The sequence below is a fragment of the Anabrus simplex genome, chromosome 4 (genome assembly GCF_040414725.1).
Source record: "Anabrus simplex isolate iqAnaSimp1 chromosome 4, ASM4041472v1, whole genome shotgun sequence".
Classification (NCBI taxonomy): Eukaryota; Metazoa; Arthropoda; class Insecta; order Orthoptera; family Tettigoniidae; genus Anabrus; species Anabrus simplex.
Genome location: NC_090268.1, coordinates 363,100,969 through 363,126,799, shown reverse-complemented (window position 1 = coordinate 363,126,799; position 25,831 = coordinate 363,100,969). Strand labels below are relative to the sequence as shown.

Here is a 25,831-nt window from a genome sequence, read left to right as displayed (position 1 = left end):
AATTCTTTCACTATGCTGGTCGTAATAGCTTACCCGCTGCCCTAATTTGTTATTCATTATTAAACCAACTCCTGCATTTCTCCTGTTTGATTTTGTGTTGATAATTCGGTAGTCGCCTGACCAAAAATCTTGTTCTTCCTGCCAACGTACTTCACTTATACCAACTACATCTAACTTTAGCCTATCCATCTCCCTTTTCAGATTCTCTAACCTACCACAACGATTCAAACTTCTAACATTCCACGCTCCGACTCGCAGAATGTCAGTATCCATCTTCCTGATGTTCGCCCCCTCTCCTGTAGTACCCACCCGGAGATCCGAATGGGGGACTAGTTTACCTCCGGAATATTTTACCCGGGAGGAAGCCATCATCAGCACATCATTCATACAGAGAGAGCTGCGTGTCCTCGGGAGTTAGTTACGGCTGTAGTTTCCCGTTGCTTTCAGCCGTGTAGCAGTATCAACACAGCTAAGCCATGTTGAGTATTATTACAAGGCCGTATCAGTCAATCATCTAGACTGCCACCCTTGCAACTACCGAAAGGCTGCTACCCCCCTTTCGATGAACCATTCGTTAGTCTGGTCTCTCAACACATAGCCATCCGATATGGTTGCACCTGCGGCTCGGCTATCTGCATCATTGGGACACGCAAGCCTCCCCACCACGGCAAGGTCACATGGTTCGCAGAGGAGGTTCCTGTAGATAGTTGGTAGAATTAGTCAGATTTGTAGTTATTAGAAATATCTTGTAAGTTTCAGATACATGTGCTGTATTGACAGATGGAATAATCAATGATATTTTAGTTGCTTATAATTCACGCTTTTGACTGCATTTCGACGTAGATAAATTTTTGATTTGATTGTTTTTTGAGGATTATTAATTTCACTTCATTATAAATGACCACTTAACGATAACGTTAAATATTGTTCTCATGAGGAGATAATTGAGAATAATTTGGAGCAGATATACTCGACGTCTCGGTTTAATTTTTACTTCTTTTCTAACACACATTCAAGTAACGTGTAAATGTAATGAATATTTTCAAGAATGTAACTTCACTAAAATGTCATTATCAGGAAATATGATTTTGTAAATTCTAAATATTTTATATTCCAAACACTCCATTAAAATTTAATGTATTTTTCAGATTTGTTCAAGGAATTAGATTTGATGCCCTAATTTTTAAGATTCAAAATTTAAAATTGTAAAACAACTGCGATTAACAAAACAAATATATGTTCATAAATCAATTCTGTTAGAATTGTAGGGCAAATAAGTTGAATGTTTCACGTCAACAATCATCAGTAATTAATTTAAAGTAGCGATCATTTTTCATAATCAGAGCTAGTCAGGATGGCAAAAGTATTTTATTTTGAATAAACTATGTTATAATTCCATCTAATATCGATTACTTTCTTATTTCCGAACCTACTGTTTAATCCTGCCATTTGTGTTTATTCAGCCAGTCAGGTCATGCACAAACTGAGCACCCCTCGTGTGTCTCTTGTTCCGTGACTTGTCTATACGGGCGCAATATATATATAAAATAAATAAGGCAAAGATAAAATCGAAGATATACTGAACCCAGTGTCAAATATTTGGCAAAAGTCAGATCAATAAGCAAAATACAAGAGTACTGATGAGATATTTTAATTTTTAAGAAGCTTTAAAATTAACTTTCATTTGCTGGGATTATTTTATGTTAACACTAGGTCAAGAGAGAAGATGGTTATGACTTGCTAATTTCGAGGTGGACCGACCTGGAGGAGAATATGTAACCAGCCAGCTGACCAAACCTGACGAAGGAGAGGACTCCAGCTGACCCATATTATCCAGCCGGCCAAGGACTACAGAGGTAGCGCTGAGAGCTACAAAGTCGCTATACCCGCTGAATGACAAGCTAAGTTTGCTAAATAATGGTTCTTAATTAAGTGAGATGTAGTCATCACACCAGGATATTGAAACAACTATTCGATTACTTTTTGAAGAATAAAATCAATAATAATTGGTTCAAAGAAGCTCAGGATGATTTGGAAGAATTGGCTATAACTCGGCAACAAATCAAAGACAGAAAAGAGGAGAGGATTTTGAAGAACAAAAGCATAAGTCTCAAACTAAAAACAGTTGAACGGAAACAATATACTATATCGGACACACAAAGGGCTTCCAGGTCGGAGAGGATGAGAAAGTTCTGGGAGAAGAAAAAGAAGAAATTAACTCGAATGTATTGATTTCAGTGCTCCAATGTGGGCGTAAAATATGTAAATAATAATAATAATAATAATAATAATAATAATAATAATAATAATAATTGTGAAGTATTTAAGATAACAAGTGACTCACTGAAGTGTAATGTTTGAATTATATCTTACGAGGTTATGTTGTGATAAAATTGATATATCTTGAAGAAGTGATCATACATATGTTGAGTGTATTATGATAACTAATGAAATTATGATTATATGCAAGAAGGAATGTAGATTTCACACAGCAGAATTAGAGTATTTGCATATACAGTAAAACCTCGTTAATTTGAAGTTGTTGGGACTCAAAAATCGGACTTCGAATTATGTGATTTCGAATTAACCACCAATTCGTAATTTAGCCCTTGCCGCGTTGCAAAATATTCTATGGCCCGTTACTGCATGCAGTTAACCTTGATTCACAGTTTATAACCTTCAAATGCCATGAAAAAAAGAACTATTTCCAAAATGTATCCAAGAAGGTGCATTTACAGTATTCAAGTAATATAAGTCAGTTTTCTTTCTTTGTCACCATCCCAGCAACCATTTAAGATGAAGAACTTCCTACCTCACATAATTCCAGGAGTTTTCCACCATAAATATTTATTTCCTTATCTTTACTTCCCCCTACAACCCTGATATCTGGCTCTCCCTAGATGTTTCTTCAGAGTTCTAAAGTTCTCGCTCCCTTCTCTTCCCATGTATCTCTTGACCCAAATTTTTCCCCCTTGTAAGTTACTTACAATTCTTAGCACTATTTCCGCCATTAGGGTAGATAATAACCTTTATTGGTCTACGCCCTTTTACTTTACCTACCCTCTCAGTATCGTCTATGTCCACTTCATTGAAATTAATTTTCAGTTTGTTCTGGATAACTTCCACCACTTTGTATTTAATGTCTACTTTCTTCTCACTCCCTTCTTCCTGCAGCCCGTATATGTATATACATTTCTTCATTCTTTCCTCACTGATGTCCTACGTCTCCTTCAATATAGACATCTCCTTTCCCAGGTTTTTAACTTTCTCTCTTAACGTCTCAATTTCTTTCTCATTACTTCCTACCTTTTCACTGTGTCTCCCATTTTGTTTTGAAGCCATTCCATCATATTTCCATATTTTGTAGCTTGCTCTTGTATCATTTCCTTTATCTGTTCAAAATAGCTGTTTTATTTAGTTCTCTCACCACCTCCCTAATCTTCTTCACACCTTCCCAGCTCATGTTGCCACTAGTAATTGGGCCGGGGTTCAACTCCACGTTCCAATAACTAGTAGCATGGTTATCATCGCAGCCACCAATAGCACCTCGCCCATCTTGTCCTGCACTCCCTTACTTGCAGTCAGCATTGAGGTCTTCTTCAACCTTCGCTGCCAGCTCCCAATCTCCGCTCGGTACTGTACGACTCCCACCATGCCTCTCCGCACTCGCCACTCTACACTCTACAGGTCCACACCTGTTGCTTGTTAAGCTGAACTGGGTACTGGCATTGTTGCTGCCAAGGATTGATTGTTACAATGTTCCACCTTAAATATGCTCGTCCCAAGTTGCTCTACGATAAGGTGCAAACCTGTCTAAGTGGACAAGATAATTTTCCCTCTGGGAGGCTGCTGAATTCTGTAGACTACATCGTTAATCCTGATAACTGTGAAGGGACCTTCCCTCAGCAACTGGAGCTTCGGTGACTTCCCCTTCAGTATTATGGTTTAGTATAGACACATTCTTAGAGAGAGTTGGATGTGTGGTTAGGGTCGTGCAGCTGTGAGCTTGCATTCGGGACATAGTGGGTTCGAACCCCACTGTCGGCAGCCTTAAAGATGCTTTTCCATTGTTTCTCAATTTCACACCAGGGAAATGCTGGGGTTGTATCTTAAGGCCACGACCACTTCCTTCCCACTCCTAGCCATAAGACCTATCTGTGTCGATGCGATGTAAACAAACTAGTTGTAAAAAAATAAAATAAAAATCACATTCCTCGAATCCTGCCAAGTTCACTTGGAGATCATATTGCACCTTCATCCAGTCGCTAGTTAACTTTAGGTGTAATTGGGCATATACTTACATGTTGTTGAACTGTTTCATCAGTTCTCATATGTAGTCTATTGCCAGTTGTTCTTGATCTGGAGCCATCCTGAATATTAAGTCACATAATAGACGTAGCTCTTTTGCAAAACCATTTTGATAGGTGTCATGCCTGTCAACTAAAGAGTTGATGCAGGGTAGTCTACCAAAAAGTCCCTCTGGTGTACTTACACTACCTTCCTCGGATGTTAAGACAGCCTTTGTGAATACCTCTACTGTGCCATCTGACTGCGGGAAGAGGGGCGTCCTTTGGGTATTCCATACACCCAGATGCTGTAGAACGTCCATCTGCATCGATTCAAAATTCTTGCTCTGATCGCTGTGTAGCTCTCTCAGAACACCAAAGCGACAGAAAAAATTCTTCACCAGGGCATCGGCTACTGTTGACCTTCCTGATTTGGAATGGCATAGACATCAGGCCACTTAGCAAAATAGTCCATGGCCAGAAGCAGGTAGATATTTTTGGCGTCAGACACAAAAAATGTCCAGTGGTGTCTATTGCTATCTTCTCAAAAGGTGACCTGCCATTGTACTGCTACATCTGTCACCTGCTTTGGGTATGAGGGCCTTGGCTCACTTCACTAGTGTCACACATATGGCACCATCCTTAGGTTCACCTAGTAGTAGCACTGCCCGACCAGACCCCAAGGTCCTAAAGACGGCCTGCCGTTATGCCTCCATATAGCTCAGCCACCCCCTGCTTTCTTTAGTCCCTGGTACTAGCTGGGTGACCTCCTCCTTATCGTCGGCTGACTTCTATACACGTATCAGCTGACCATAAAACAAATCAAATCATCATTGATCTGCATTTAGGGCCCAGGTGGCAGATTCTCTTTCAGTTGTTTACCTAGTCTGTCTTTATTTCAAAGAACTTGGAAATTTGTTGAGGATTTTTCTTGATAAGTTATTCCAGTCCCTAATTCCTCTTCCTATAAATGAATATTTGCCCCAATTTGTCCTCTTGAATTCCAGTTTTTATTTTGATCTTTCCTACCTTTTTAAAAGCTCCAATCAAGGTTATTCATCTACAAATGCCACTCCATGCCATCTTTCCACTAACAGCTTGGAACGTACCACTAAGTTGAGCAGTTTGCCTCTTTACTCCCAAGTCTTCCCAGCCCAAGGTTTGCAACATTTTCTTAACACTACTCTTTTTTTATTAAAGTTTATAATTTTCATGTTCTGTATTGATGACAGTATAATTATTGTAGATAAATGAGGTAATCTACCTAATCAACCCAACATAAAATTAGTACTTCAATTTATTTTAATCATGGTACTAATTTTGGCCTACGCGTATTGATATTAGGCCATCATCAGCCATAAGATATTAGAACACTTTCTAAAAATGAATTGGCCGTACATATAACAAAAAACTACATTGTATATTACTTGAAAACAGTTCTGATCTAATATCAGTATCTACTAAAATAAACCTTCGTAAAGTAAAACACTTTAAGGGACAAAATGACCCACTCTCCTGGATGATGAAAGTTTTAAAATTGAATATTGATTTACGATGGAGTATGCTTGAATTGTTATTAACACAGTCAGAAATGACTTGAAGAAAGATCTTTTTTTTTTTTTTTTTGCTAGGGGCTTTACGTCGCACCGACACAGATAGGTCTTATGGCGACGATGGGATAGGAAAGGCCTAGGAGTTGGAAGGAAGCGGCCGTGGCCTTAATTAAGGTACAGCCCCAGCATTTGCCTGGTGTGAAAATGGGAAACCACGGAAAACCATTTTCAGGGCTGCCGATAGTGGGATTCGAACCTACTATCTCCCGGATGCAAGCTCACAGCCGCGCGCCTCTACGCGCACGGCCAACTCGCCCGGTGAAGAAAGATCCAACACTTGAAAATTCTTATAGTCTTGTGGTACGTTATAATAAGTATAAATCACTGTCTTAAACATCTAGATATAATTTGTTGAACATTTAAAATTAAAAACAGTTGGTGAAAAATTACTAGTATTATTAGAGGGAAGTATGAAGAAGATGGAATATTATTACTTGGAGATTGGAATGCCAGAATAGGTCAGCGAAGTCCAATGTTCAGTAAGGAAGACGAGATAAGGAGAGGAAGAAGAAGTAAAGATAAGGAAATAAATATTTATGGTGGAAAACTCCTGGAATTGTGTGAGGTAGGGAAGTTCTTCATCTTAAATGGTTGCTGGGAGGGTGACAAAGAAGGAAAACTGACAAATTACGGCCCAGGGGTGAAGTGTTATTGACTTAGCAATGAAATCGGAGGACGTTAGAGAAAATCAAAAGGATAGAGGTAGGTGATTGGGTGGAGCCGCACCATGCACTGGTGTGGGTGAGGATAGAGAGAAGAATAGGGGAGGTAAGGGAGGATTTTAGAGAAGGGTAGAAGTTACATTAAATATGAATGGAGAGAACACAAAAAGGGAACTAGACGACCTTATGAAAAAAGAAATACAATTAATTAGACGTGGATGGGAAGTGGTTTTGAAGGAAAATAGTACTGCTAGAGATTTGGAGCTAATTGAATATCCAATAAAGAAGGTTGTACGGACAGATCAAGGTAGTAGAAGAAAGAAGAGGGAAGGGGAGGTTGGTATAGTAAGGAATGTGAGGTATTAAGAAAAGTGATGAGAGTGTTAAAAGATTATAAAGCAAATGGAAGGAATGAAGTTTTTTTTCAGATTAAGGAAAGAGTACAAACTTGTAATTGCTGAGAGGAAAAAGCTATGGATGAAGGAACAATCAGAGCTAATAAATAGTGAACGTAGGATGAACCAAACAGAGAGAATTTGGGAAAGAATAAATAAAATTTATAAAGGAGGGAAGAGGCACGACAAATCGAATATTGATTACGATCACTAAGTGAGTTATTAGGAGAGAGGGCTAAATGGGGAGTATAGACAAGGGATGCAGGTCATATGGAGAAATATACAAGCATATATGAACTCAATAAGGAAATCTCAATAGAGGAAGTTCAGGAGGTGATAGGTAAGCTTAGGAGTAGATCGGTGCTGCAGGGGTGGAATGGTATAAACAATTTATTTTGGAAAGAAATAATTAAATACAGCCAGATGGGGAGGGAATAGTAAAGTTATTTAACAGAATTTACAATGGTGGTAAAGTACCAAAAGAGTGGGAATTTGGAATTATTTGCCCAATATATAAAAGGAAAGGGAACAAAAACCTCCCGAACAACTACCAAGGGATAACTCTACTAGACTCACTGGGCAAGTTCTATACAGGAGTCTTGGCAAATAGGATAAGAGAGTGGACTGAAGAGAATTTGATATCTATGTTTCAAGGTGGATTCAGAAAAAAGGAGGCAAACAGATATCATCATGACAGTAAAGATGATAATAGAAAAATACATGAGCAGGGAAAGAGTCGGTGTATGTCTAGCAGTAATTGATTTTGAAAAAGCATTTGACACGGTGAGCAGAAAAGTGTTAATAGAAAAATTATGGAGGATGGGAGTTTCAAGAAAGATGATTCAGGCGATATACCAGAATGTATATTGCTGTATCGAACTAGAAGAGAATCTAATTAGTAGGCCGATAGATTGCAAGATTGGTTTAAAGCAAGGTTGTAAATTATCGCCGATATTATTTTTATTATTCATAAATGTCATACTGGAAGGGCATGGAGGCAAAAATTGAGCTGTACCAGTAGTACACAATTTAGAGATACCAGGATTGACATTCATGGACGATATAATATTAATGGCTTTAACAGGAGGGGGTTTACAGAGAAGTTTGAACGAGATTTCGGAATACGCAAAGAAGTGGTCACTGAAAATGAATTGTAATAAATTGAAGGTGTTAATAATACGCAAGAGCAGGAGGATGAAAAATGGAAGGGAATGGATGATACAGCGAGAGAGAATAGAAGATGTTGAGAAATTTGAATATCTAGGAGTGCTGATAAATAGAAGAGGACAGGATGATCATATTAAGAGGGTAAGGGTAAATGGAGAGGGGTTGCAGCTCTCTCGGTAGTTAAAATTCTAGAGGCTAAATACCCAGGGATAAATTACAAGGTACTGAGATTAGTGTTAAAGACATTAGTATTAAGTAGAACTTTATATGGGGTAGATTTTTTATTTATTTATTTAGCGTATGGCCCATACAATCAAACTGAGTTTAGATATAAATTATATACATATTTACATAACAAGAAAACAATGAACAAGAAAAGGCTCCCTACAACTGAATGTCAAGATCACTGATCCACTGTATTGCTTCTGGAGTTGCCATCAGGAAATCCACTTTGCTGCCTGTGTATGCCCGCGTTTCACACTCTGACAATATGATGTATGGTTTGTAGTGCAGCTCCACAGTCACACGCGGGTGTCGGCAACTTGTTCCATTTAAACAGCATGTCTCTGCATCTGCCATGGCCTGTTCTTATTCTGTTCAGAGCAGACCATGTTTTACGTGGTAGTTGGAATCCACTTGGAAGTTTAGCATTCGAGAACATACTGTGCAGGAGCGTCTCCGTTGCTGCTTCCCACCGTCTTTTCCACTCTGTAGTTGGGTTGTAGCTTCTAGCAACCATGTCTGAGGCGTTACGTAAAGTTGGATGGCGTGAACATAATCTGTTTTGGTTGATAGTTCGTAGATCTTCGTGTACAGGTAGATCGGGGTTCCTTAAGATTTTATTGAATTCCTTGATAAGAGCGGTGGATCTGCGTAAATCAGATGGCATTATTCCAGATAGAAGCGGGAGCCAATGAGTTGGTGTAGATCGAATTGTGCCAGTTATTATGCGCATAGTGGAATTCAATTCAGTATCAATGAGTTTTGTGTGATGACTGTTCATCCATACTGGAGCACAGTACTCAGCACTTGAATATACCAAGCCTAAAGCTGAAGACCGTAAAACGCTTGCCGAAGAACCCCAGGTAGTTCCACAAAGCTTATGAATGATGTTGTTACGTGTTTTCAGTTTCTGTGCAGAGCCCAGCAGATGTTGCTTGTAGGATAGTGTTTGATCCAAGATTACTCCAAGATATTTTGGGTTCCAGTTGTGGTGAAGTATCCTGCCACAGAAACTTACATTCAATTTATTATTTGCTAAGTGATTGTTTAAATGGAAACAAGACACCTCCGTTTTATTGGTGTTGGGCTTAAGTCTCCAGTTCCTGAAGTAAGTTACCAAAATGGACAAATCCCTTGTTAAAATCTCTTCAGTTCTCTCCAGTCCTTTGTGTTGCACAGCTAATGCTATATCATCAGCATAGCAGAATTTGCGTGATGTAACTTCAGGAAGATCAGATATATATAAGCTGAACAGGAGTGGCGATAGGACTGAACTTTGAGGCAAACCATTTTTAAGCTTCCTCTCCTTGCTCACATTGTTCCCGATGATAACCTGAAGCCTCCTATCACTCAACATATTGTTAATAAGTCTTGCTATCTTCATGCATGGTATGACCCGCAGAAGTTTATAGACCATACCTTCCCTCCACATGGTATCAAATGCAGCAGTGAGATCAACAAAAGCAACAGATGTTTTCAATTTTCTTTGGAACTCCATTTCTATGAATGTTGTAAGTGCCAAAACTTGATCACAACAGCTGCGACCTGGTCTGAAGCCTGCCTGATCCATGGGAATGTGCTGTAAAATGGTGCTGCTTATTCTGTTAAATATGAGTCTTTCTAACAGTTTGTAGCAACAGCTAAGGAGGTCTATGGGGCGATAATTTTCTGGCTTGTTGTTGGGTTTGCCAGGTTTTAAAATCGCAATTATCTTAGCTTTTTTGAACTCCAAAGGCATGTGTCCAGTTAGTAAGATGTCTGTGTAAAATGTTGCCAGCCATTTCTTCGCATTTTGTCCCAGACTGATCAAGAACTCGGGATGAATTCCATCGAAGCCAGGAGCTTTAAATGGTTTTACATCTTTTAGTGCTGTATCAATCTCGGATACTGTGAAGGGATTTGCATATTCTGAAGACTGAGGTGCTGTTGACTTCAAGACTTGAAGTTGTCGTCGAATATATTTGGTGTGTTTCTTGTCACCTGGAACTCGTGACGTTGCAATGATGTGAGAGGCAATTTGATCTGATGTAACTTCAGCCTGTTCTCTGCATACTGGTGGGCTTCCTCCTAATTTTCTGAGAAGACTCCAAGCTTCTCTGCTAGAGCGAGTAAAATCTATCCTCTCAACTGTTTCTATCCACTTATGCCTTCGAGATGAGTCCAGACTGGACAGAAGCTTGGTTGCTATGTTAGGATCTCCACATCGTTGAAAGTCTTGATATAGTGCTTCACTTTCTTCGTTCCATCCAGGGATATATTCTTTGCGGTAACCTCTTGGAATTAACTTCTTAGCTGTTTCTATAACTGCACCAGCAAAACGCCTATAGTTGTTATATTTAGGAGGAATCCAGCGGATGCACTTATCAAGTTCTGCTGTGAAATTGGTCCAGTCAGCTTTACGAAAATTCCAACGAGAATGTGGTGTTGATCTAATTACAGGGATTGTGATACCAATTTCAATTAGGATGGGCTTATGTTGGCTATGTGGAAATTCACCAATCACTTTTCTCGTGATGTTTTCAGGAAAACCACTTTCATTACAGCTTACAAAACAGAGGTCTGGATTTGTATCTTTGATCCATGCAGCTGATCTAAATGTGCCCTTGTCTTTAGCATCAAAAATTAAATGGAGGTCATTTTCCTCTGCCCATTGCACGAGCATTCTACCATTTTCATCATTTTTGGAGTACTTCCAGAGTCCATGGTGAATGTTAAAATCCCCAACATAAATTGCAGGATGCTTTGCAGTATGTAAGACATGTTCAGGCCAAAGAATGTTAGGTGGTTTATAGACATTCGTTATAGTAATGCCATGCAACTGTGTGACAACTGTATGTATATTTCCATCTGTATTTTCAGAAATAAGCGAGGCTTCATTTATGTTGTTACGGATGTAGGTGGCTATTCCATACACATCGTGATATGTCACTCCAAGAGAAGTATAACCAGGGATACGACCTCTGCTTCGAAACTGATCTGCATTAGAAACATGCGTTTCCTGAATGGCGATAATATCAATATTGTTGTCCAATAAAAGTTTAGATGGATAGTCACACTTTGCTTTGCTGATACTTTCGACATTTAGTTGGAGGAGTCGAATCGTTGGTCCAATGTTTCTTGTTAGGGAGCTCTTAAAAGAGCTGTTGAGACATGTTTGATATGTCATTGTATGTAATTGCCAGGAGATCGCAGTGATAGACTGGCTGCCAAATATATTGTTGCTCGCTTAGCACCACCCAGGGGTCACGTGTAGGGTATTTTGAGGTTAAACCTAGGGACGTGAGCAACATCAACCCCCTATGGGGTAGAATTATAGGGCCTAGAAAAAAAGGGATATTTTAAATTGATTATATACAAATTTAGTATGACAGTTATGAGACTACCTCAGTGTACAGCAAATGCGGGGGAGTTAATATGCAGAGAGTATTTAGAAGTGGAATGCATTAAAAGAGTAGCCTCTTGAATTATTGGATGCGACTGAAACAAGGAAGGGGGGTGGTTTAGTGCTGCAAGAAGCCTACAAGCAATAATTGAAAGGTATGTATGCTGAAAGTTAGTTGTAAAAAATAAAAACCTACGTTGAGAATGTTGGTATGGGTTATATTTGGTTCGAGACATGGAAAGGAAAAGGTAGTAGCAGCCAGAGACCTCTGATAGCAAGAATTAAGGATATACAAATGCAAAGACTGATAGAAGAATTTAGGAATAGAGCTTCACTTTGTTTATTCTATAAGATATTCCCAGGGTCCAAGATAAACATAAGATATGTGGATAGAAGGATAAAAGGGGTAATATGGTGGCTCATAGGATTATATAAAAATAAGGGTTAGGATTAAGAGTAAAGAGAACTCACAGTGTATTTTGTGTGGGAATAAGACCGATGACCTACAGTTAGTAGGTTTTAGCAAGGAAACAGAGAAGTTAAGGGTAATGTTTCTAAGTACTGAGCAGCATGAGATGTGCAGGCAAAGTGATGAACAAGAAGTTTTAGCATGGATAGTGAAACAATGGATCGGAGAAGAAAACCTGAATAAGTTTTTATGTGCAGTCAAATTTTTTAAAGAAAAGTGAAAGATACGGTCTTGTAACATAGTTGTTTAATTATATAATAAGGTGTATAATAATAGGCTGTGGAAGAGCAAGAAGTGTTTAAAATAATAGGCTTTGGAAGAACAGGAAGTGTTTACGTAGTCACACAGGAGGTCTGGAATTTAAACAGAAAGGAGGACAGTACAAGAAGAATAGCAAGATGGAGAGTGTGCACTCAGCAGTTTGTAATGTTTTGATACGGTCACTTGTAGTTAGTGATGGGCAACAGTCTCGCTCGAGACTCTCGAGATTGACGTCTCAGATCTCGAGACTCTCGCGAGAATCGAGACCGATTCTCCTGTAGTGTGAGCTGTGAGACGTACCAGTAACTATGAGTATAAACTTGATAGTATATCATCAGCAGTTATTGCGTGAAATAAGGTTCTGATATGGAAACGTGTGGGCCAATAAATTTTGTCAAAAGCTCGGAAAAGCACTTCATGATTAACTATGAACCCCTTAATACCATTAAAGAAAGTGAAAATAGAATGTCAGTATCTTAAGCTATTCACAACTTATTTGGGGTGGACATCTTAGCTGAATAACCCTGCATAATTGCGAATAACTGTAGATAGGATGTACACCTGATACTAGAGGCGTGCATTATTTGAACTTTAGGATACTGACATTCTGTTTTCACTTTCATTAATGGTATTAAGGAGCACATAGTTCAACATGTAGTGCTTTTCTAGGCTTTTGACAAAATTTATCGTCACACACGTTTTCATATGAGAACTGCTGATGATATACTATGAAGCTTACGCTCGCAGTTTCTGAGACATCGCACAGCTCGCAGCACACGAGAATCAGTCTCAAGAGCTTTGTCCATTACCCGTGGCGAAAGAATTGGAGCAAACTCAAGCATTTTAGATTACACATTCCACTCATGCGTAATGGTGGTTGCATATGCAGCAAGGCGCATCTTGCCTCGTCTCAAGTTCGAATATGCATGCCTCCAATATCCAGGTACGTGTACCTACAGTAGCCGTCAGTTTCTGTACTTAGCTTATTCATTTGTGTACTTACCAATGCATGCAATGCCAGAATGTGTATCCTATATAATTATGTTATACAGCGTCAAAATAGATCCTGGTAGAAATAAACGCCTTAGTCGCTTGTTGACACACATTCATGGAATGGAGAAGGCGCGTGGTTTGCTATTCGCATACTTGGCACAAACATGCATTCAGCTCCAACTACCTGTAGGCCTACGACACGCTGCTCGCCACACAATGCGAGGACAATATTCTCGAGATTTCTCGAAATTTCTTGCGAGAAATAGTGCCTGTGCTAGTCTCGAGAAATCTCAAGACCTTGTCTCAGACTGCCCATCACTACTTTTAGTGGTACATCATAATACCAGACAAGCTGACTCAGTCAGATGAACGTTAAGAGGTGGGTCAACACCAGGTTGCTTTTTCTTTCCCTTGTGTTACGTAACCTAATGGTTACAGGTTTCGTTAACAATTTCTTCTACTTTAGATAATTTGCCAAGTGTCGTGGTTGCCAACTGCTGTACAATTGTCTTTGCCTTTTGGTTATGTAACCTCCTGTTTACAGGTTACATACATTTTCTCACGTTTTACATAAAAATAGTTGGGTAGTTTAGTAGTAGTTCATGTTAGTATTTATAATTTTATCCTGCTTTTGATCTGTTCAACACATATAGCAGAGGGTCTAATAATGGAGGAGAATGAATGAATGAATGAATGAATGAATGAATAAATAAATAAATAAATAAATAAATAAAATAAATAAAATAAATAAAGACAATGTCAGTGAGAGAATTATTGTGGGGCACTTGTTAAATTGTGGATGGGGCCAGCAACATGCAAAATAATGCCAGTGATTGTTGAGCCCTGCAATAAGAAAAGAAGCTGCAAGCTGATTAACAATGGACCAGCCACCCCGAAAGGTCTGTAATTAGAAACCACTAGAATCTTCTACAGGACTTTACACAGAGTGCAACTGGCACACACCAGTCATTGTGAGTCAGTCTTCAGTGTGTCAAATGTGAATGAGCATCAAGAGTACGATTGTGAATCCATGATGAGTCATCGAACAGGAGCAAGTTTGTCACAATGACTACAAGGAGTTTGAGACTTGATATTGTGAACCAATCTGGAATGACACTACACTGTGAGAAGCCATGTTGGGGATGAGGAATTTGACACACTGGTGTGCAGTGTGAATGCCTGAGTGCAGTAAAAACTGCACTGAGAGAAAAATTAACATGAGTGAGCTTGTGATTAAGTATAGAAAGTAGTTCAATAAATTTAGTGGATAGTAAAACATGCTACCTCTGTATTAATTTCAGTTTTATGGACCCCAAAAATGTGGCAGAGTATTCTGTTAGGTGGCTCAACTAGTTTTACTTTCTTCTATACGCCCCAAGGATTCTGAGGATAAATATTGAAAGACTCTGAATGAAATGAACCCTGGAGAGGAGTGAAATAAAAAGAAATTGAAATTAATGTTTCCAATATAAGTAGATATGGAACAGAAAAGCGATCCCTCCTGGCCTTCTTTTCCCAATTTATTGCAGCCAACACTTAATGGAGATTTGGCCCAGTTTTACTCCAACCCCATGTCGAGGATTGTATTCACTATTACGAGTTTGTGTGTTGGTTGGTAGAGTAGTGAGCTGTATGAGGATGAAGAGAAGTGTATTAACACCAAGACCCAGTTCTTGAGCTAAATGAATTCACCAGTTGGAGTTAAAATCCCCAGTCCAATCAGGAATCAAATCCTGGTCCTCTGAACTGAAGGCCAGTCTGCTGACCATTTAGCCAAGAAGTGTTCTTTTATCACTAGGATACGTCATTCATTTACCATCAGATGATGTGCAAAATTATGGTAGTTTTCAATTTTCCCTCTCTCAACTGTAGAACATTTAGTTATTACCACCATGTACAATTAATTTATATCGATTATAACATACCTCATGCTCCAGTAATAAAGGAACATAAGCATCTAGTTCAAACTTTGTTAGTAGTTTAGTTAACACAACTGTTCGATTAGCCATAGTAGGACTGGACTCAGATAGCACAGAACTAAATCCATAGTCTTCTCCTGGCAAGTCAAACTGCTTCTTTTTATTCCTGTTTAAAACAAACATTCAGGAAAATTAATAGTACATTAACAGTGTCACTTAAGTTTTTAATTTTCAACTTCAACAATGTAGAAAAATAAGGTATGACAATCTTCATATTAATCTACAAATGAAGGGCCAAATGAAACAAATGCTCAAGTTCACTTTGAGATTTTCTTGTATCTTTCTAGAGATGGATTTTAGCTTTGTAGTAATTCCTTTTGCCATGAAATGATAGCACCACGTAAGATAAGATTGGCATTTACTGTTCAAAAAATGCCTAAATCCATTTCACAAGTCTGATTCCATACTTGTAATGAAGGTCCCAATTAAGTACTTTCATATTTAATGACAAAAAGTTGAGGCTCTTTGTGGACAGTTGTTATTGCAGAAACAAGAATAGTTTCCTTTTTGCCTATCCTCAAAATTTTGTTGACAAGCAAATATTTGCAGAGAATACAGTATATTGTGTGATTGGAGGTCACTTGATTGCTATTGACTGTGTTTTCATAACTATTGAGTTCCACAAAAAGAAGGCTAACAAAGTGCATGATCCTGATTATTATAAAACATGAAAGAAATGCAGAGAAAAAAAAAAAATTTAAGATTGCTTTTCGGAACACAACCTTTGAGCTAGAGGAAAAGTGGCTAGTGAATGAGTAGGATGAGGTTAAACAAGATGCTCTCTGTCAGGAAAGGATTTAAAAAAAGTGTCTCAGGCACAACAGTGGCGGAATGTCAGTTTTGAGGCTGCAGAAACCATAACAAACAATGTACAAAGTGGTCCTGTATAAAGTAGGGAGAAGTAACGCATGCTCTCTGCTGCCTCATCCTTATTTTAACGGGACCAATGTCACAATGTCACACTGAATTCAAAGAAACTTTATATTCTGCACCTATTGCAGCATGCAGCAGAGAGTGAAAAGCTAACTCTCAATAAAACCACACTGATCAAGGAAAGATGAGGACGATGTTGAATAAACTTATGAATTAACCAATAGTTTGTTAGGCTTGGTACTATTTAAAACGGTAAACCATTAGAAGGTAACAACTCAAAAATTTACTCTATTTGTGCAGTCCATTTTTTTTTCATCCTTGATAATTTGTTAGGATATTATTCTATGTAGTTCTCTCACAGGTAAAGCTATGGAAAGCTTCTTATTTTATTTTACAAAAATAATTTTGCTTGAGAGAACAGTGTTAATTCAAAGAACTCTTCAAATATTCAAAGCTCATTTGCCTCAAAAATAAGAAAGTGGACTTCAGCAATTTTTTGCATTTGGACTTCAAAAATACTTTGTGAAATTAACCTTCAAATGACAAGTAATACTGACATGAGAAAAGCAATAATGCAATATTAACTTCATTTATTTCCAGGTAAAGTACCACATTCAAGAGCAAGTTTACAACACATGAATATAAAAGAACATAACAAAAATATTATACCTTTTTGAATGATTATTTGTCTTCATTCGAAATTTTTTTTGTGCGAGGTGAATCCATGATTTCAGTAGAGAAGTTTTACTATGACTGCAATTAACTTTGGTCTTTAAATATGAATTATCTTGACTCTGAATTTCTGGTTCTATTGCCTGAGGCATAGCATTGAAATCATTTTTGCTTGATGACTGGTTGAAAAACCTTTCAAAAGAAAAAAAATAACATTCTGCATAAAGAAAGAGAAATTATAAGAGATTACACATGACTATCTAGATAAAAGAAAATATGTATATAAGGCAAATAGTTATAGAACAAAAATAAGTACCTGTTGACATGTACAAATATTAGACAGCACAAATATTAGATATATTAACATAACAGCCCCTTCGAACACTTTTTGAACTGAAAATGAATTGTATCCATATTAAAATAAAGCATGAACTACAAGTCTCTTGATCAGTATGTAAATATCAATGAAGTCCTCTTCTGTAATTATTGTAATACAAGCCCATGAGTTGTCCAAGCTTTCTTATCATCTTGTTGCAACTAACAAACCATCAGTGAGATTTTCATAGTCTCATTCAATCACATATCACATAGCAAATTTACACTACATAGATAATTGGCATATTAACTTTCAGGAAACAGTCAACATTCCATTGCAAATTTTCTAGCTTGAGAATAAAGGGCACTGTTTTGAGTGAGCCTACTGAAGTACAGGGAATACAAAGAAACTAAAGGCTACCTATTGGTCATTATTAATCATTTGATTGTAAACATCAGGAATCAGGAGACCTTCAAAGAGATGGATAACGTGCAGGGTACAACCCTCAAGATGTCCAAGATTAGAGCATATGGCAAGGATTAGCAAGACAGTAGACCTCGTTTAGCACAATGCAGTAAATGCTAGGAAAGATAAAGACACATTTATAATTAAGTAAATAAAATATAACATTAGTATACTATATCTGTTACATTACAACTATATGGGATATTACTTACCTAGAAATCTCTACGACTTGCAATTTTGTGTTGCTGAATTATTCCCATGTAAAAGGTTGTCATCATCCAGGAAGAGCATTTAACCCTTATAGGACCAGCTGACGATATATCGTCAGTGACAATTCTAAATGGTAATTCTAAATTCCCATGGAGGGAATTAGATATTTTTCCACCAATAGAGCATATCAAAAATTAGATGTTGGCTTTTCAGGCGTTTGCTCTATTAACCAGCATTTCGTCTTAGGTCTGACACTAGACTCGTCAGAGTGGGATGTGTCAGACCCTACCCACTGATGCTGGGGTGTATGCAGGTGAACTTATCAGAAGCCTCTTATGTGGCACAGTCTGATAACTGCATACGGGAGATAAAACTCCACAATGGAATTAATGCCTGCCTAGCAATTCCAAATGGTAATTCTAAATTCCCATGGAGGGAATTAGATATTTTTCCACCAATAGAGCATATCAAAAATTAGATGTTGGCTTTTCAGGCGTTTGCTCTATTAACCAGCATTTCGTCTTAGGTCTGACACTAGACTCGTCAGAGTGGGATGTGTCAGACCCTACCCACTGATGCTGGGGTGTATGCAGGTGAACTTATCAGAAGCCTCAGCATCAGTGGGTAGGGTCTGACACATCCCACTCTGACGAGTCTAGTGTCAGACCTAAGACGAAATGCTGGTTAATAGAGCAAACGCCTGAAAAGCCAACATCTAATTTTTGATATGCTCTATTGGAGGAAAAATATCTAATTCCCTCCATGGGAATTTAGAATTACCATTTGGAATTGCTAGGCGGGCATTAATTCCATTGTGGAGTTTTATCTCCCGTATGCAGTTATCAGACTGTGCCACATAAGAGGCTTCTGATAAGTTCACCTGCATACACCCCAGCATCAGTGGGTAGGGTCTGACACATCCCACTCTGACGAGTCTAGTGTCAGACCTAAGACGAAATGCTGGTTAATAGAGCAAACGCCTGAAAAGCCAACATCTAATTTTTGATATGCTCTATTGGTGGAAAAATATCTAATTCCCTCCATGGGAATTTAGAATTACCATTTGGAATTGCTAGGTGGGAAATTGTTGATAAAACTGAGGTAATTGAAGGAATAGGAGACCATAAGGCTGTAATAATGGATGTAGGACTCGTACCAAAAAGGCTTAATAAGAGGGTTACACAAGACAAGAAATTGTACAGAAAAGCTAAAGTTGATGAATTTGGGACTTACCTTAAATCACAATTCAGTTGTTGGATAAGTGAAGGGAGTAACGTGGATACACTTTGGGCTAAATTTAAAGGAATTATTTGGGAAGGAGAGAAGAGATTTGTACCTGTTAAGAAGGGTAAAATGACCTCAGACCCTGTTTATTATACAAGGGAAATAAGAAAATTAAAAAGAAAATGTAGAATAGTAAACAGGAAAATCAAAGAGGGTAGGGAGAGTAGAGAAACTAGAAAACAGCTAATGAGGGAACTGAATAGAGTGAAAAAGGAAGCAAAAGAGAATTATATGAATGGCATACTTCAAGAGGGTAATGACCACAAAGGGAAATGGAAAAAGCTGTATTCATATATCAGGAATCAAAAAGGAAAAGGAGTCCAAATTCCTACAATGGTGGGAGAAGGGGGTGAACACTATTTAACAGATACTGAGAAAGCAAACCTATTTAGTAGGGAATTTGGAGATTCAGTAGATGATTGTCAAGAGTTGGAAACCGAAACAGAAGATAGAGAGGGAGAGAGACAGAGGGAAACAAGAAGCTTCTCATTCACAAACGAAGATATTTTCAGAGAAATCCAACTGCTTCAGCAAGGAAAAGCTGCAGGAAGTGATCAAATTACTGGGGAGGTATTAAAGAAAATGGGGTGGTACATAGTGCCTTATTTAAAATTTCTCTTTGACTATGTCATAAATAATAGTGTAATACCAAAGGAATGGAAGGAATCTATAATAATACCAATTTATAAAGGAAAGGGTGATAAAAGGAAACCAGAGAACTACAGACCAATCAGCCTGACCAGTATAGTTTGTAAAATTCTGGAGAGTTTAATATCGAAGTACATCAGAGGGATATGTGATGATAAAAATTGGTTCATGAGGAGCCAGTATGGATTTAGAAAGAAATTTTCTTGTGAGGCACAACTGGTGGGATTTCAGCAGGACATATCAGATCAGTCGGATTCAGGAGGTCAGTTAGATTGCATAGCCATAGATCTTTCCAAAGCCTTTGATAGAGTGGAACATGGAATATTATTAAAGAAATTGAAGGGAATAGGATTGGACGTAAGGGTTACACGTTGGATAAAAGCATTTCTAAATTCAAGGGTTCAGAAAGTCAAAGTAGGAAATAATGTATCGCAGGAAGAGAAAGTTTGGAAGGGAATTGCACAGGGTAGTATAATCGGTCCGTTACTTTTCTTAATATACGCAAATGATTTAGGGAACAATATAACATCAAAAATAAGATTGTATGCAGATGACATAATTGTTTATAGAGAAATAAATAACATTGAGGATTGTTCAGAATTACAAAGGGACCTTGAAAGTATCCAACAATGGGTTGAAGAAAATAATATGAAGGTTAATGGAGGCAAATCAACTGTTACAACTTTTACAAACAGGAGCTTTAAAACTGAATTTGAATATACTTTGGATGAGGTAGTTATCCCAAAAGAAGGCAAGTGCAAATACTTAGGTGTGAGATTTGAAAGTAATTTGCACTGGAAGGGTCATATTGATGACATTGTTGGGAAAGCATACAGATCATTACATGTCATAATGAGGCTACTTAAAGGATGCAACAAAGAATTAAAAGAAAAAAGTTACTTGAGTATGGTTCGTCCATTATTGGAATATGCAAACAGTGTTTGGGATCCTCACCAAGAATACCTAATAAAAGAAATAGATAGTGTGCAGAGGAAAGCAGCAAGATTTGTAACAGGGGATTTCAGGAGAAAGAGTAGTGTATCAGAAATGTTAAAGGAACTTGGGTGGGAAACTTTAAGTAAGAGAAGGGAGAAAACTAGACTTACAGGATTATATAGAGCCTATACAGGAGAAGAAGCATGGGGAGATATCCGTGAGAGGCTTCAGTTGGAAAATAATTATATCGGCAGGACTGACCACAAATATAAAATTAGAAGGAATTTTAGCAGAAGCGATTGGGGTAAATTTTCATTCATTGGGAAGGGTGTGAAGGAGTGGAACAGTTTACCAGCGGTAGTGTTTGATCCTTTTCCAAAATCTGTACAGATATTCAAGAAGAGAATAAACAGCAACAGAGAAAATAAATGAAGTGTTAGAGGGCATTCGACCGGTGCAGGTTATTGTAAATAAAAAAAAATGTGTGTGAATAAATTAATTCCATCCCCTGGTCTAAGGAGTTCGGACAGCCAAAGTAGGAGACTGCCTGTAGGGGTGAAGTACAGTGGGGACTTCGAGGGCCCTCGGACCGCTACGGTAGCTGTGAAGGCCCTTCAGGAACTCTGAAAAGTGGTGGCAAAAGGGGCTCTGGTTAAGACGCAGCAGGTCGTTATGCTACTTAGGATCCAGAACGGGTAAAAAAAAAAAAAAAAAAAGTAAATAAATAAATAAATGCAATGTAAATATTAATGTTATACCAGTTTTATAGTATCATTTGAAGCAATTCCACATACTGTATATCAGTTGACTATATTTGTAAGTAGTACAGGAGATATTATAATTAGAATTTTGTAAACAATATAAATTTATTAAGGATGAGCTGTGTGTTAATAGAAAACATTGTTAGCGTAAATTGTATAATATTGTATTATAGGAACAATTTTCTTCTCTTGTTAATTTAATATTTAGTGCTTGACAATAATGTATTTTAGTGTACCATTTGCCACCGAGGTAGACACCTCATTTGCAAATAAAGAGATTTTGATTTTGATTTGAATTCCATTGTGGAGTTTTATCTTCCGTATGCAGTTATCAGACTGTGCCACATAAGAGGCTTCTGATAAGTTCACCTGCATACACCCCAGCATCAGTGGGTAGGGTCTGACACATCCCACTCTGACGAGTCTAGTGTCAGACCTAAGACGAAATGCTGGTTAATAGAGCATACGCCTGAAAAGCCAACATCTAATTTTTGATATGCTCTATTGGTGGAAAAATATCTAATTCCCTCCATGGGCATTTAGAATTACCATTTGGAATTGCTAGGCGGGCATTAATTCCATTGTGGAGTTTTATCTCCCGTATGCAGTTATCAGACTGTGCCACATAAGAGGCTTCTGATAAGTTCACCTGCATACACCCCAGCATCAGTGGGTAGGGTCTGACACATCTCACTCTGATGAGTCTAGTGTCAGACCTAAGACGAAATGCTGGTTAATAGAGCAAACGCCTGAAAAGCCAACATCTAATTTTTTATATGCTCTATTGGTGGAAAAATATCTAATTCCCTCCATGGGAATTTAGAATTACCATTTGGAATTGCTAGGCGGGCATTAATTCCATTGTGGAGTTTTATCTCCCGTATGCAGTTATCAGACTGTGCCACATAAGAGGCTTCTGATAAGTTCACCTGCATACACCCCAGCATCAGTGGGTAGGGTCTGACACTAGACTCGTCAGAGTGGGATGGTTAATAGAGCAAACGCCTGAAAAGCCAACATCTAATTAGTGACAATCCTTGCGAGAAAGACCAACTGACGATATATTGTCAATGGTCACACTGGCTAAAAAGACCATTTGGCGATATTTCGTCAATGGAATAAAAGGATATATGTAGGCCAAATATTTTAACACATGAATAGTATGACGCTATATTAAATGTCTTGAAGATCTTTTGGGACTGTTAGATTGAGTATGAGGGTCAAAGCACGAAATAAACACCAACATGTACAGTGCAGCACATCTAATGCAGAGTGCCACCTCACGCTCGCCAGCCCGCCTAACCTTATCGCCGAGCTGTGCACTCCACTTTTACCGTTTCAATGTAAACCGCGCGTGGCGGCAAGTAACATAGTGCACTCTTCTCAATTTTATCGTTTGTTTGTTGTGTTTGTTTATTTCCTTATTTATGATATTTCCTTTCCAGAAATCTGATCAAACAAACAAGTCATCGTCAGAGTTCTTGTCGAGTTCTGCCTACAATTCGCAACTTGTCACACGTTACATGTAACTAATCTCATTTTTAGGCCCGTATTGAACTATGCTATGATATATTAACAATTTGTTGGTTATTTTGATCCACCTTTTCAATACAAATTACAGTTTGTGTTGTTAAGTTGTAATGTTACAACACTAATTTACCGGGACATGTTTCGCTTTTATTCATAAGCATCATCAGCCTATACAATTGTCTCAAGGTTTGTCATATTTGGATTGTTGTTACAAATTTCATTACATTGAATATAAATCTAATTTCATTGATAACAATATTTAAAACACAAGAATAATATACACATTAAAAATTATGACAATGTGATTTGCAATGTTTAAATGGAGTAACTCTTAATTCTAAAACACATTGACGTCCAAAACACAGTTTTTACAATTTGAAAATTTGGCTAAAAATTGTTTGCAATATTAAAATAAAATTGATTCAACTATAATTTTGGTATTAAAATTTGAGTCATAAATATAAATATTGGATGTTAATATGTAGGAGCTATAGTTTCTGAAGTGCATTGGTTTCTAGAATACAGTAACATTTCAGTATTGAGAATTTTAGTTAAGAATTGTGCTCTCTAAATAATGTTATTTAAAAAGACTGTAATTTTGCATTATGCGTGATTAGTTTTGATGATAATCTAGAATTGAAGTCTTGGGTTCGTTGGAAAATGGCTTCTAGATTTGATGAAGCTTGCTGCTGCAGTTTGGCAATTTGATCAGAGGAAATATTGACATGTTTAATTCTTGTTTGTAGCGGCCAGACTCTCCGTTGGAAGTTGATTGTTTTGATGTAAGTTATGGTTAAAAGGGGTTTCAATCCAAATTTTGAGTATCTGATTATGTTTCTTTCAATTTATAGAATGGAAGAAGCATCTGGAACAAATGGAAATGAACTTAAGTAATATTGTGTGTATGTTGTGCTTGTAATGTGAGTGTTGATGTTGCATTATCACTTACCCCTTTGTCTGCTGCTACAGAATCTTGTGGACCTTATTGCGTTACTGTGACTATTGTCTGTTGTGGCTCTACTCCTTGTGTTGTACGTATGAGAGAGTTTTTGTGAAGGGCGGGTAGGGGGTTGAGGGGAAGAGATGTTGGGCGGGGCGTTTGCTATTGACGTGCTATGTGGTAGGGTATTCTTATCTGTTGTCGAGGTGGGGGTAGGGGACGATCCTGCAGGCGGGGCGTTAAGCTTTGGCGTGTTATGTGGAGGGGGACTTTTTTGCGTTGTCGAAATGGTTTCAGTTGTGAGTGTATTTAGATTGAATATTTTAAAGAATTTGCTTTTATCTGATTTGAGATTTCATAATAATGTTGGCAACTGTTCTATTAACGGACTTTTTATTTCAATCGCGTCATTCAAGTTTTTACCTTTATTGAAGTATTGATCCAAATAAATATATATGTTTTCGAATTCTGTCATTAGCTTCCCCTTTTCGATTCTTTTGATTATTGTAAGGTCTTTGTCTATTGAGGTGTAATGATGGCCGGTTTCTTTCATATGATTACTCATTGGGGAGTATTTATTGTGTTTTAAGGTGTTAAAGAGTTCCATGTATCTGGTTAGGAAACTGCGTCCAGTTTGGCCAACATATGAAGATTTACACTGTGCGCATGTTAGTCTGTATATTCCGGAGCCTTGAAATTTGTTATTGTAGGCATTTACTGTGTTATGGTTAAAAAATAAGTTTTTGTTAGTGTTGTATGTTTTAAAGGCTATTTGCATATCCCGTTTTTTGAGTGGGTTTGCTATTTGGTGAATCTTTGAACTGGTGTAAGTGAAGGTTATGTATTTGGATTTTTTAGTCTCTTCCGGTGTGAGGTTTGTGGCTATTTTGAGCTTTACTTTGTTGATGATTTGATTTACTATGTCTGCTTTATATCCATTGGCTAGTGCTAGTTCTTTTATAAAATTTATTTCTTTTGTAAAATTCGTGGGTGATAAGGGTATTTTGTAGGCTCTGTAGACCATACTGAAAAAGGTTGCTTGTTTGTGGGATTTGGGGTGGAGTGATTCATTTCTTATTGTTATTGGCGTGTGTGTTGGTTTTCTGTATATCTGATAATCAAATTTGGATTTCAAGCGTGTTACAGTAACATCTAGATAATTCAATGAGTTGTTTTTTTCGTCTTCTTTGGTAAATTTTACGTATCTATCGATGTTGTTTAAAAATTCAAGGATTTTTTCGCTGTTGTTTTTTCGGTTGTCTATTATTACAAACGTATCGTCAACAAATCTCAGCCAAAGACAGATTCCTTCTATGTTTGGTTTTATTATGCTATGTTCTATGTTATCCATATAAATATCTGCTAATATTCCTGAGCTGGGGTCACCCATGGCTAAACTTAATTGGTGGTAAATTTTATTGTTAAAGGTGAAATAGTTGTTATTTAGTACGAATTTAAGTAGTGTAATAAATTCTTCTACTTCTAGTTTACCTAAGTTGCTATATTTGGAAAGGTTTGAGTTAATAATTTCGATCGTTTCTTTAATGGGGATATTTGAATACATATTGGAAATGTCAAACGAGCTCATTCTATGGTGGGGTTGTAAGTTGAAGTTTTTAAATCTTCCGCAAAATTCAATTGAGTTTTTAATTGAGGAGTTACTCTGGAACTTATAATGCTTTTTGAGGAACTGATGTATAAATTTTGATATTTTATATGTTGGGCTATTTCTGCTGTTTATAATTGGTCGAATGGGTGTATTGTTTT

The 25,831-nt window shown here is 37.6% G+C and overlaps 1 protein-coding gene across 3 annotated transcripts in view; it reads right to left on the bottom strand.

Moving 5' to 3' along the window:
- LOC136872278 (uncharacterized) overlaps window positions 1-25,831 on the bottom strand; it is a 287,188-nt gene that overhangs the window by 61,766 nt on the left and 199,591 nt on the right. For all 3 annotated transcript variants that reach the window (XM_068227513.1, XM_068227514.1, XM_068227515.1), the window contains exons 5-6: window positions 16,972-17,166; window positions 15,376-15,535 (exon numbers count right to left, since the gene is read on the bottom strand). In XM_068227513.1, coding sequence (XP_068083614.1) covers window positions 15,376-15,535; window positions 16,972-17,166 — 355 coding nt within the window. The remainder of the gene's footprint in view (window positions 1-15,375; window positions 15,536-16,971; window positions 17,167-25,831) is intronic.